At 43.7% G+C, this 13,846-nt stretch overlaps 1 protein-coding gene across 11 annotated transcripts in view; it reads right to left on the reverse strand.

Annotated features, from left to right (window-relative positions):
* The window catches only part of eml1 (EMAP like 1), a 310,966-nt gene that overhangs the window by 97,878 nt on the left and 199,242 nt on the right, over window positions 1–13,846 (reverse strand). For 6 of the 11 annotated variants that reach the window (XM_086003007.1, XM_086003002.1, XM_086003006.1 and 3 more), the window contains exons 2-3: window positions 9,347–9,529; window positions 2,193–2,246 (exon numbers count right to left, since the gene is read on the reverse strand). In XM_086003007.1, the coding sequence (XP_085859133.1) occupies window positions 2,193–2,246; window positions 9,347–9,529 (237 nt within the window). Of the gene's footprint in view, window positions 1–2,192; window positions 2,247–9,346; window positions 9,530–13,214; window positions 13,259–13,846 lie in introns of those variants that run through there. The other 5 variants (XM_086003008.1, XM_086003005.1, XM_086003009.1 and 2 more) reach the window with 3 other exon arrangements.

A 13,846-nucleotide genomic window follows, 5' to 3' on the forward strand; every position in this document is an offset into this window, starting at 1 on the left:
TTTGTAGATTTCCAGAAGGCTTTCGACTCCATCTGGCATGACGGTTTATTCCTGAAACTTATCGAAAGTGGGGTAGGAGGGAAAACATATGATGTAATTAAATCAATGTATACAAACAACAAATGTGCAGTTAAAATTGGAGACAAACAAACAAAATACTTCCCACAGGGGCGGGGGGTGACGCAGGGCTCGCCAATCTCACCGACACTCTTTAATATTTACATAAATGGATTGGCAAAACTACTTGAACAATCTACAGCACCCGGCCTCACCCTATATGAATCCAAGGTTAAATTCCTCCTCTATGCAGACGACCTGGTTCTGCTGTCACCTACTAAAGAGGGGCTACAGCAAAACCTGGACCTGCTGGAGTCGTACTGCCAGACTTGGGCCCTGACAATAAATCCCCAAAAAACCAAAGTCCTTGTGTTCCAGCAAAGATCCAAACATCAGGGACCCAAAATAAATTTCACAGTAGGAACAACCAAAATTGAACAAACCACTAACTACACATACTTGGGCTTAAAAATCAGTTCTACGGGAAACTTCAAACTGGCTGTGAATGAACTGAAAGAGAAAGCAAGAAGGGCTTTCTATGCCATCAAAAAATCAATCCAAATAGAAATCCCAATTAGCATTTGGCTCAAAATTTTCAAATCAGTAATTGAACCAATTGCACTCTATGGCAGTGAGGTATAACTCAACAAGAATTTGCAAAATGGGACAAACACCCAATTGAGATCCTACATGCAGAATTCTGTAAAAGTATCCTCCGGACTCAAAGGAAAACAGTAAACAATGCATGCAGGGCGGAACTAGGCCAATATCCATTAATAATCACTATCCAAAAAAGAGCCACCAAATTTTGGAATCACCTACAAATGAGCAATCCCCAATGCTATCACTACGACGCCCTGAAATGCCAAGAGCTGACCATAAAGAAGAATACCCTCAGTCAACTAGTCCTGGGACTCAGTGAAGTAACTACTAACAATACTAACAATAACCAGCCCCAGGACAGTGACAGGGTAACACAAAGAATTCGACCCAACACAATCGTCGCTAAGCAAAAGGAAAAATATCTGACATATTGGGCAGAAACAACAAAAACCCAAAGCAAACTCAATTGCTACTTGGCCCTAAACAGACAATACAACATAGCTGATTACCTGACCATGGTAAAGGATAACAAACTGAGAAGAACCTTGACAAGGTACAGACTTAGCGAACATAGCCTAGCGATCGAAAAAGGCAGACACAGGCAGACCAGGCTGCCAAGAGAGGGCAGGATATGCTCGCACTGCAGTCAGGGAGTGGTGGAGACAGAGATGCACTTCCTCACAGCTTGTGGAAAATATCAGGGCATCAGGGAGAATTTCTACCAAAGATTCTCACAAATATGCCCTGATTTCAGAAATCTGAATGACAACCAAAAACTCCCATTCCTACTGGGAGAGGAGAGAAGCTGTATAACACTGGCGGCACGCTATGTTACAGCTTGCCATGAACAGAGAGCCAACCAGTAAACTAAGAAAAGAATATATATAAACAATGCGAATGTATATTTATACACTCAGGGATATACCTGTTTATACACTGTATGAATAGAACTGCGTTTATGTGGTAAACCATAAATGTATTTTGATGCTTTGGCAACATAAGATGTAACTTATCATGCCAATAAAGCGATTTGAATTGTGAATTGTGAATTGAGTTCCTGATTCAGTCAGGCTGTCTAAGAAGTTATCACAACTCTGCTGGGCATAGCCCCAAGGGCAGGAAGGAAAATGAGAAGACAATAATATCCTGTGCTGCTCTTCTGGCACCTTGCAGCTGATGGTCACAGAGCAGCTTTTGGAGACCTTAGATGAGGCTGTCCACCTGCACTCCTGATTTTGAGATAAAGCGGGTGAGAGGAAGGTACACCACAGTCAGAGAAAAAAAACTTCACAAGTTGGGTTTAAATAAAAATGATTATTATATAGTCGTGAAGGTTTCATTAACATTTCAGAAGCAATTGTTACATTCAATCCATCATCATTAATTAACAATGGACTTGGCAGCAGCTACAGTCTTAATTTAAACCATGTAACAGTAACTCAGTTGTCAGCAACATCCACATGTTTGCAAATGTTATCTTATTCTATGGGGAGCTTCTATAATCTGGAGTTGAAGGGAGCTCAAATGCTTACCTGGTTTGCTAGCACTGCCCTGTTTATCTGCCTCTGTTCGTTTAGATGTCTGATCTAAAGGTCCATAAAGAGGAACATTTGGCAAAGAAAGACAGACAGAAACAGAAGAGGAAAATAAAATGTAAATGCGACTGAAATATGAAAAATTCCAGAAAGAAAAGTCTTAACAGTATGATATAAATAAAAGATCAAAGGGTTAAGCAACTGAAAGTAGAGAAGCTATGAAAGGAAGGTAAAAAGCACGACAGAGGCAGTGTCACCCCCGCACTGGTGGGGTTTATAAATTTGTGTGCTGTCGTTTGAAATCCCTTAATAAAGAATGCTGGCTCCAACTGATCTCCAATTTCATGGAAAAAGGGGAATTCTAATAATTTGGAAAAACCAGACATTCTAACAATATAACTATAATGATACATTTTAATTCTAGGCTTTGAACAGTGACAGACTGGTAGTAGTCATATTAAAACTGAAACTGGGATTCAGAAACCGTTTCAAACAATTACTAAAATCACCGTTGTTGAAAACTTGTTTGTACAAAAATTGCAGCTGACAAAAGAAAATGGAAATAACAACAGAAAATGCTGGAAAAACTCAGCAGGCCAGGCAACATCCGTGGAGAGAAATTACAGTCAACGTTTCGGGTGAACCCTTTTTCAAAACTGGAAAGGAAATGAAATAGATCGAAGGCAGGGCTGCGATAGAACAAAAGAAGTAAAGAAACATTAAGAGGTATTCAAAACCAGACGAGATGGTAATAGGACAAGTGGAGACAAAAGACAGCTGAGATTAGGTGTGAAGTGTACTGGCAGAAAGAGAGAGACAGCTGCCATGTGGGAGAGAGAAAAAAAAAGGAAAGGGGGGGGGGAAAGGGAAAACCCAAAACAGAGGGGTGGAAAAAAATATATAAGTAAAAATGTAATGGGGCCGAGGTTATGATCTGAAATTGTTGAACTTGATATTGAGTCTGAAAGGCTGCAAAGTGCCTAATCGGAAGATGAGGTGCTGTTCCTCGAGTTTACGTTGAGCTTCCATGGAACAATGCAAGAGGCCAAGGACGGTGAGGTCCGAGTGGGAATGGAGCGGTGAATTAAAATGACAGGCGACTGGAAGCTCGGGGTCACCCTTACGGACTGAACGGAGGTGTTCTGCAAAGTGGTCACCCAATCTGCGTTTGGTCTCCTCAATGTAGAGGAGACCGCATCGTGAGCAGCGAATACAGTATACTAGATTGCAAGAAGTACAAGTAAATCGCTGTTTCACCTGGAAGGGGTGTTTGGGGCCCTGGACAGTGGGAAGGGGGGAGGTGAAAGGGCAGGTGTTACATCTCCTGCGCTTGCATGGGAAGGTGCCAGGCGAAGGGGAAGGGCTGTTGGGGGTGATAGAGGAGTGGACTAGGGTGTCTCGGAGGGAGCGGTCCTTATGGAATGCTGAAAGGGGAGGGGAGGGGAAGATGCGTTTGGTGGTGGGATTACGCTGGAGGTGGCGGAAATGGTGGAGGATGATCCGTTGAATGTGGAGGCTGGTGGGGTGAAAGGTGAGGGCAAGGGGAACCCTATCGTGGTTCCGTGAGGGAGGGGCAGGGGTGAGGGCAGAAGTGCGGGAGATAGAACGGACACGGTCCCCCTAATATTCTCAAGAGTTTGTGCCTCAGCTCACTGCTACCATCACAACAGCACAGGCAGTGAAAACATGGCAAGGTAGAGAGAGGTGAACTTTGGATATCATATCATTAATGACCTTCAGAGTGTTAATAAAAATCTTTGAAGTCAGCTGACACATTTCAACTTTGAAGCTATCACGAGACCAGATACAGTTTGAAATCTAGTTTGTTCTAGTTGTAAACAAAAGATAGTAAAAAAAAAATTAACAGTCAGATCAAACACAACACACCCTTTCAAACTACTTACGGTGCTCTGGAACCTAAAACACTGTACTTTGTTTTTCACACTATCAGAAATGTTCTATATTAGCTTAATGCAACTTAAACACGAGGCAGATATTTTTAGAAGAATATTCAAAGCTTTGGCCTTGGGTTCATCCTGAGTATTCGTTTAGCGTCTTGGGATGTTTTACTACATTAAAGGCGCTATACAAATGCAAGCTGTTGTTGTTAAAGGACAATTCCACCTGAATGAATAAGATGAAAGGCCATTTACCAGTACTGTGGTCCTGTTCACAAGGAATGCTGAGCTGGAATGCTAATCCAAAGCAGTTTCAATTGGGTAAATTCAGACACATTCTGATTTGGATCCCACTGTGCTGTTCAGAATATTGGACTAAGATTTAGCTTTCACCATGCCAGGATCTGAGTGTGGCTGCAAAAGTAGGTGCAACTTTATTTTATTTTCCTCAATTGATATTTAAAGGATTACTGAGAATGGGCCCAACAAAAAGCTTTGAATATTCTAACACAATTCTGCCTCTCTCTCTGTACTATTTTAAAGTGAAGCTAATTTTTTTTTTTTTACAAAACCCAAAACCTATTGCTGGCCACCAGAACTGGGCTGCCAGCATTGTCACCTTTCTGGAGCAAGGCATTGAAACGTGACATGTGCCATCACATATCCTCACCTCACCGCACCCTCACTATTCCACTGATAGCACTGGGTTAGCCAGAGGCATCTACTTTACTGCTTCCTTAAAAAAGCGTGGCAAGTATGGCAAAAACCATTGGATCATTCTTCTACATTGGGGAGAGTTCCTATGTGGGATAAAAAGTAAAATCCATTCTTTATCAACAGATTTAGAATCTTGTTACTAATAGTACACAAAATAAAACTTCCCCCATTTTAGTAACTTCTCTTTTAAAAATTCTGAGTTTCAAATCATATTTTTAGCAGTTATAATAAAAAGGCCATCATATCTGAGTTACTGGTTGTCTGATAGGTCTTCAATATTTGTACCGTATCTTGGAGTTAATTTCCTTGTTTGCATCTATTTTCAGTGGTGGTATGTCAGAAACATCCATTTATCCTGCATGTACCTGAGACTCTGGTGGTTGAGTACCTGTGTGTATCTGAGGTTGAGTACCTGTGTATATCTGAGGTAGAGTACCTGTGTGTATCTGAGGTTGAGTACCTGTGTGTATCTGAGGTTGAGTACCTGTGTGTATCTGAGGTTGAGTACCTGTGTGTATCTGAGGTTGAGTTCCTGTGTGTATCTGAGGTTGAGTACCTGTGTGTATCTGAGGTAGAGTACCTGTGTGTATCTGAGGTAGAGTACCTGTGTGTATCTGAGGTAGAGTACCTGTGTGTATCTGAGGTTGAGTACCTGTGTATATCTGAGGTTGAGTTCCTGTGTGTATCTGAGGTTGAGTACCTGTGTGTATCTGAGGTAGAGTACCTGTGTGTATCTGAGGTAGAGTACCTGTGTGTATCTGAGGTAGAGTACCTGTGTGTATCTGAGGTAGAGTACCTGTGTGTATCTGAGGTAGAGTACCTGTGTGTATCTGAGGTAGAGTTCCTGTGTGTATCTGAGGTTGAGTACCTGTGTATATCTGAGGTAGAGTACCTGTGTGTATCTGAGGTTGAGTTCCTGTGTGTATCTGAGGTTGAGTACCTGTGTGTATCTGAGGTAGAGTACCTGTGTGTATCTGAGGTAGAGTACCTGTGTGTATCTGAGGTTGAGTACCTGTGTGTATCTGAGGTTGAGTACCTGTGTATATCTGAGGTAGAGTACCTGTGTGTATCTGAGGTAGAGTACCTGTGTGTATCTGAGGTAGAGTACCTGTGTGTATCTGAGGCTGAGTTCCTGTGTGTATCTGAGGTTGAGTACCTGTGTATATCTGAGGTAGAGTACCTGTGTGTATCTGAGGTAGAGTACCTGTGTGTATCTGAGGTTGAGTACCTGTGTGTATCTGAGGTAGAGTACCTGTGTGTATCTGAGGTTGAGTACCTGTGTGTATCTGAGGTAGAGTACCTGTGTGTATCTGAGGTTGAGTACCTGTGTGTATCTGAGGTTGAGTACCTGTGTATATCTGAGGTAGAGTACCTGTGTGTATCTGAGGTAGAGTACCTGTGTGTATCTGAGGTTGAGTACCTGTGTGTATCTGAGGTAGAGTACCTGTGTGTATCTGAGGTTGAGTACCTGTGTGTATCTGAGGTAGAGTACCTGTGTGTATCTGAGGTTGAGTACCTGTGTGTATCTGAGGTAGAGTACCTGTGTGTATCTGAGGTAGAGTACCTGTGTGTATCTGAGGTAGAGTACCTGTGTGTATCTGAGGTTGAGTACCTGTGTGTATCTGAGGTAGAGTACCTGTGTGTATCTGAGGTAGAGTTCCTGTGTGTATCTGAGGTAGAGTACCTGTGTGTATCTGAGGTTGAGTACCTGTGTGTATCTGAGGTTGAGTACCTGTGTGTATCTGAGGTTGAGTACCTGTGTGTATCTGAGGTAGAGTACCTGTGTGTATCTGAGGTAGAGTACCTGTGTGTATCTGAGGTTGAGTACCTGTGTGTATCTGAGGTTGAGTACCTGTGTGTATCTGAGGTTGAGTACCTGTGTGTATCTGAGGCTGAGTTCCTGTGTGTATCTGAGGTTGAGTTCCTGTGTGTATCTGAGGCTGAGTTCCTGTGTGTATCTGAGGTTGAGTACCTGTGTATATCTGAGGTAGAGTACCTGTGTGTATCTGAGGACATGGCTATCAAATGCCTATAAGTACCAAGTCACTGGAAGTTGAGTACCTGCATGTACCCAAGTCTTTGTTGGTTGAGTACTGGTGTGTATCTGAGGACCTGGCTATCAAACGCCTTTTATGTATCCAAGTCCCCGGAATTCCAGTACCTGTATGTACCTGAGTCTCTGGTGGTCTCTGGTAGTTGAGTACCTGTGTGTAACTGAGTCTCTGATTGTTGAGTCCCTGAATGTATTTGAGTAGCTGTTGGTAGAGTACTTTGAATCTTGGGTTCATGAGTACCTGTATGTATTTGAATCCTTAGTTGTCAAACACTTGGATGTATCTGAGTAACTATATGCATTTGAGTCTCAAAGTTTATCTGTATGTATTTGAGTACCAGGTGGTCAAGTACCTAAATGTATCTGAGTTACAGGTTGTCATAGAAATATAGAAACATAGAAGATAGGAGCAGGAGTAGGCCATTCGGCCCCTCGAGCCTGCTCCGCCATTCAATGAGATCATGGCTGATCATCCAAATTCAGTACCCTGTCCCTGCCTTCTCCCCATATCCCTTGCTCCCTTTAGCCTTAAGAAATATATCTAACTCCTTGAATATATTTAATGAATTGGCCTCCACCGCCTTCTGTGGTAGAGAATTCCACAGGTTCACCACTCTCTGGGTGAAGAAATTCCTCCTCATCTCTGTCCTAAATGGCTTACCCCTTATCCTTAGACTGTAACTCCTGGTTCTGGACTCCCTGGCCATCGGGAACATCCTTCCTGCATCTAGTCTGTCTAGTCCTGTTAGAATTTTATAAGTTTCAATGAGATCCCCTCTCATTCTTCTAAACTCCAGCGAGTATAAGTCCAATCGACCCAATCTCTCCTCATACGTCATTCCTGCCATCCCAGGTATCAGTCTGGTAGGTCTTGAATGTTTGTGCACCACCTTCATTAAATTTGAACTTCAGATTTGCATGAGCTGAATTTTTTAACTCTCAAATTCCAATTACAAACTTGAAGCCTATACAAATGTTTATATGTTTAACTGAGGAAACTTGCTGGTCTCAGTAGTTCCATGTAGTTTCCAAGTGGGAATATGCCGACATGAAGCGTCGTGAATTAAGTTGTCCTATATAGCATTGAAAGAACAAAAGGCATCCTCCTGTGTTCAGCCAAACAAGTAAACTCCATGTAGTTGGTGACAGCTGTTACACTGCCAAACACCACTGCTATTAACACAAGTGACCTCGCAGCTTTTCTGCCATTATGATAAGGGTGGAGTGTCCTTTAAAGTTTTGAAGTATTTCCTGATTTACTAATAATTGTGTTGAGTTGTTTTTTTTACTGTATGTTACTTCAATGGTTTGAGGTAGTAAAGAATGTAATGTACAATGTTGTCTGACAGGCTGACCTTTCCTGGCTATGTGTTCAGATGTTGTCGTTTTCCAGGTCTCAGTAGAAAGGAACAAGCTCTGCGTCTGCATGCTTGAGTTCTGGAAACCACAAATATATGGGCTGTGATGCTGTTGGGATTCCAGAGAGAGAGCTGGTAGCAGTGGGCGGACCAGACATCAGCTGTCAACAGCACTCCGTCATGATAAAAGTGTCTGAAGACAGTTGGAATGCAATTCCACAAATGAGATCTTCTCTAAATTTGCTTTACAGCTGCTTAATGGTATCACAGTTAAGCTTCCTGATGGCTGAGTGAGAATATCCAATGAGTGGCTGACTATTCCATTCAGGAAAGTCCCAAGTTCAGCACACATTCTGTGATGAGTCAGCACACCTCTGAGTTCGGGAAGGGAAACTCAGCAAAGGTTTCCCAGTGGCTCCTACCGGAAGCGTGCATGTACAGCCATTGGCTGAGGACAGGATTGGGCTCAGTTGTGATGCACGATGTGGTTAAACAGCCTGTCAGTACTCAAGGTCGAGGCTCACACATGAATAATAGTCATTTTAGGGCAAAGTAATGGAGGGAAACCAGCACATATGGAACCAAATTCCAGCAAGGAATCAATCCCATCAGAAGAGGAGAGAAAGGGAGAAAATAGGGGAGGAAATATTTGATGGTTAGACTTAATCATGGCCTCCTGGTCCCTTATGCCTCAAATTTAAAATCCTCATTCTTTTCTTTTCTTTAAATCCCCCATGGCATCACCAGACTATCTCTGCAGCCTCCTCAAGCAGTGTTCACACACACACACCATTGTACATCCCCCAATCTCCCCCCGCCCCACACCCCCGAAACCAAAATCGTCAGCCAAACCAATTCTTCACCCTCCCTCTCTCCTGCCCCTAGTGGTTAAATAAGTACTAAAAACAGAAATGCCCATGATGTCACGCGGCTTCCTCGATGCTAATCAGTGGGTAGAGGCGGCTCAGTATCACAACACCTGTGTTTCATGTTGATTTCCCCTGAATCACTTGTGAGATTTTATTTTTCAGGTCTGGTCAGCGTGTGTGCATGCAGTGTATGCTTCCGACATGTGCTTATCTTTGCAGTTAATTCACACCATCTTATGTTCTGCATTTTGACTACCTTTGGTAGGTCCTTTCCTGTTCAGCATGGCCTGTTGCTCTTCAGAAACATTCAAGCGTCGGACTACATCCGCCAGCGCCGACTTCAACAGCTGGATCTCATCCTCCTGCATCTGGACACGCTGCTCCAGAGAGGCGATGCGATCGGTCACCTCCATGCTGCTGGCTGCAGAGGCACTGTCATCTGAGGAACAGAAAGACAACACCAACTGAAGAGGTAGAATGGAGGAGATTCTTAAATCTGAAAGAGCAATGTTAAGAGTAACTTCTGTTCATGATTTATGTTCCATCAATGAAGTACGACAATGAAATAGTGCGGCCAATTCTCCTTGTCTCAGCTCTAGCTGTGGCGTTCTTTCTGTGCTTTTAATTTTCATTTTGTTACACATTTACAGTTCTTGACATAACGTAGACAGAAGCAGCATTCATTGACCAAATAATCATTTCTGAAAATGCCAGTCTGACTGCACTGTTCATAAAGCTGCTGCTATATTGGGTTTAGCGGGGTGCAAGGGCCATCAGCCCCTGACGTACGGGTCTTGCGGAGCTGACAGGACCCTCAAAGTGAATTTGCGGGATTCACTGAGGTCAGCCACAGAGAAGATCAAGTAACAAACAGGTCTCCCCGGCCACTGGCCTTAGTGACTCCAGCAAATTTAATTTGGTTGCAGGAGGCCTGCGCCTTAGGAACTGGTGGCCGGCCCTCGCACTCCAAGTAATTTAAGGAGGACTGTTAACACCTCGCTGTTACAAAGACATTTTTACATTTCTTGAACTATCTTACAATATAGATGATGTTGTATTCACAGCAATGGTGCTGCAGCCAGTATAGCAGAACCATCTCAGGAAGGGTGTATGCAGTATTTAATTAACACAGTGTGCTGTACGACACAAAAGACACACCTCTGGTTAGATTACAGTCCAAAGGAAATGGAAATGGGCAATCTTGCATTTGGAGACTGTATAAAAATGCTACTGCAGTCCCTTAAAAGGGTTAAAATTATTACAAGATTCGCAGGTTCAGAAAGAAGAATTTCAATGCTAAGTATGTGTCTCTACCATATGGGCACTACAGTTGTGTAATGTAGGTCACAACTTAACTATTGAGAAGGTTTTATGACAGAAAGGATTTGAGGTGGTTTAAGCTGGCTAACAAGCTTAGTAGCTCAATTTTGAAAAAGGGCAGTGATGTACACATTTAGTGTACTGGTGATCTGCTCGTCTGTAGTTCCTGTCTTTCCATTACAAAGCTGCTGTCAAGTCCTATTTTCATGACACAAGAAAGCCGTGAACTCAATCCTGGACACAATGCACTTCTGTTGCTAGGGCTTATGTTGTGCATTGAAAAATAAAAAACTTGTCACTGAACGCAAATTGCTATTTCACCACAATAGGAATTCAAAACATGAGAAATCCCACACAGAACTTGTGCATAGGAAATTAATTTTTGCCACAAGATTTTTTAATTCATTCCTGGGGTGTGGGCGTCGCTGGCAAGGACAGCATTTATTGCCCATCCCTAATTGTCCTTGAGAAGGTGGTGGTGAGCCGCCTTCTTGAACTGCTGCAGTCTGTGTGGTGAAGGTATACCTTTCTGTGTGGAACACATGAAATATTTCCTGAGTTAGTTTTGAGTGCTGTGCATGCTTTCAAGGATTTCTGTACCTTGGTCCCTAACATATGGTATTCCATGTAGAGTTAATGGTGAAAACGCCAAGGTTGAGGATTCCTTTGAGATGCCACGTGTGATATATCACAGGCTATGTACTAAGAGCAGTTTTGTGCATTGTTGATGTCTTTGAAGTGTAAATCTCCACATAAAGTGAAGCGACTATTATGTTGAATGGAGATTTCCTGCTGCAAAACCCTCATTGAAGCTGAACATTTTATTTCACTAATATGAATAATGGGGGGAGTATTTTTTACGCAGCGAGTTGTTATGATCTGGAACGAACTGCCTGAAAGGGTGGTGGAAGCAGATTCAATAATAACTTTCAAAAGGGAATTAGATAAATACTTGAAAAGGAAAAATTTGCAGGGCTACAGGGAAAGAGCAGGGGAGCAGGATTTGTTTGATAGCTCTTACAAAGAGATGGCACAAGCATGATGGGCCGAATGGCCTCCTTCTGAGCTTTATGTCATTTTGTTTTTTTATCATATAAAATTATGTAGCAGGGCTGATTTTAACATGTGCTTGACATGGCCCTCGACCGTGTCCATTCCATTTCCTGCGCTTCTGCTCTTGCCCCCTCCCTCCCAGAACCACGATAAGGTTCCTCTTGTCCTCACCTTTCACCCCACCAGCCTCCACATTCAATGGATCATCCTCCGCCATTTCCGCCACCTCCAGCGTGATCCCACCACCAAACACAACCCCCCTCCCCTTTCAGCATTCCGAAGGGACCGCTCCCTCCGCGACACCCTAGTCCACTCCTCAATCACCCCCAACACCCCCTTCCCTTCCCATGGCACCTTCCCTTGCAAGCACAGGAGATGCAACACCTGCCCTTTCACCTCCCCCCTTCCCACTGTCCAGGGTCCCAAACACACCTTCCAGGTGAAACAGCAATTTACTTGTTGTACTTGCTATTTAATATACTGTATTCGCTGCTCACGATGCGGTCTCCTCTACATTGGGGAGACCAAACACAGATTGGGCGACCGCTTTGCAGAACACCTCCGTTCAGTCCGTAAGGGTGACCCCGAGCTTCTGATCACTGTCACTTTAATTCTCCACTTCACTCCCACTCTGACCTCTCGGTCTTCGGCCTCCTCCACTGTTCCAATGAAGCTCAACGTAAGCTCTGGGAACAGCACCACATCTTTCAATTAGGCACTTTACAGCTTTCTGGACTCAACATCGAGTTCAACAATTTCAGACCATAACCTCTGCCCCTATTTTTTCAGATAGCAGCTGTTGATGATTCTGCCATTCCCATTTACACCTCTTCTAGACTCATCTTCTGTTTCTTCACCTGTCCCATTACCATCTCCTTTTGCTTTTGTCATTTAATCTCTCCTGCTTTCCACCCTATCACAGACCTTCCCTTCTGTTCTTCCCTCCCCCCTTTCCCTGCCCCTGCACTTGCTTAAAATCTGTTACATCTCTAACTTTTTCCAGTTCTGACGACGAAAGGTCATCGACCTGAAACGTTAACTCTGTTTCTCTCTCCACAGATGCTGCCTGACCTATTCAGTATTTCCAGCATTTGCTGTTTTTATTTTAGAGCTGATTTTAACTTGTTTCACCTCATGTAAATGGGGTGGTAGCAGCTTTGGATCACTTACCACCCCATTTACGCTGGCACTAAGACCCACAGAGAGACAACTGCTTATCTGCTGCAGGCTGCAATCCTAGAGTAAAAAAATGCCCGTGATTTTGTACACATGTAAGCACTAGTTTATAAAGGACCTACATGCATATGATAATCTATCAGGTATCCAACTTCAGGCTCCCATATACATACAATGGGCTGAATTTCAGCACACAAAAACAGGTGGGTTGGGTTTGGGTCAGATGTTAAAATTTAAAAACATCTGAACCCCGACCCCAACCTGCCTCTAAAACCGCCCACTTCAGGGTTTTACGGAAGCGGGACAAGCGGCGGGTTGGTATTTAAATATTTTAATGAGGCTGACAGCCTCTGGTTTAACCTGCTCTGCAGGTTTTATAGTGGCTGGCCGGGTTTCCCAGGACTCGGCAAGGACAGCGTTGGGGAGAAGGTAATTGCTTTCACAGCACTGCATGTGGGCCAGGAGGAGAAGGAGTGCTTCTCCCCGGCCCCCCAAGCTCCCCCCCATCAGAACCCCCCCCACCCCCATACAAAGGCCCCCGGGATCAGGGATCAGACCCCCGGGATCGTACCTACCTGCTCCTGCGGCCCTATCCGGAGAGCTCCCCGCCCGACTGGAAGCCAAGCCTGTCAATCAGGCTGAAATCTGGACGGGGAACCTGTCAGGGCCAAAAGACGTTAAAACTCCACAGCATGCGGGGATCCCGTCTGAAACCCTGCCTATGCGACCCGTCCCTGTTAATATCCAGGTCAATGCTACCATGGAAAATGTTCAACAACATCCCTATTTCAGGCTCTGGCAGAATCTTATCTCAATACTATTTAATAGCATGAAGAAGAATATTTGTTTCTGTTTTAAGCCTTCATCAAAAAATGCATGGAGATTAAAATGGGTAAACTGTCCACAGTGCCTTAAATTGGTGCCAGTTCAGTGTGTTGGACAATGTCCAAGTCTTTTGTGTCTTCACTCTTCTACTGTGATCCATGAAATCTGCACCAACTACTGACCCTTCTGGGAGATTAGTGCTTCTTATTTTCTCGCACTATTATTTGGAAGCAGCATGATCTCCTCTGAAAGAGCGGCATTCTCATTAAATACCAAATGATGCTTCGTTTGTTGGCAACTGTCAGGCACTCTCTTGCCTCGACCCCGTTGCTATGTCACATTCAATCCATCTCAGTGGTTTGTTACAATGCACCTCAGCCAG

This window comes from Somniosus microcephalus, chromosome 12 (assembly GCF_052327205.1).
Source record: "Somniosus microcephalus isolate GS21.2 chromosome 12, FLI_Smic_1.0, whole genome shotgun sequence".
Lineage (NCBI taxonomy): Eukaryota > Metazoa > Chordata > Chondrichthyes > Squaliformes > Somniosidae > Somniosus > Somniosus microcephalus.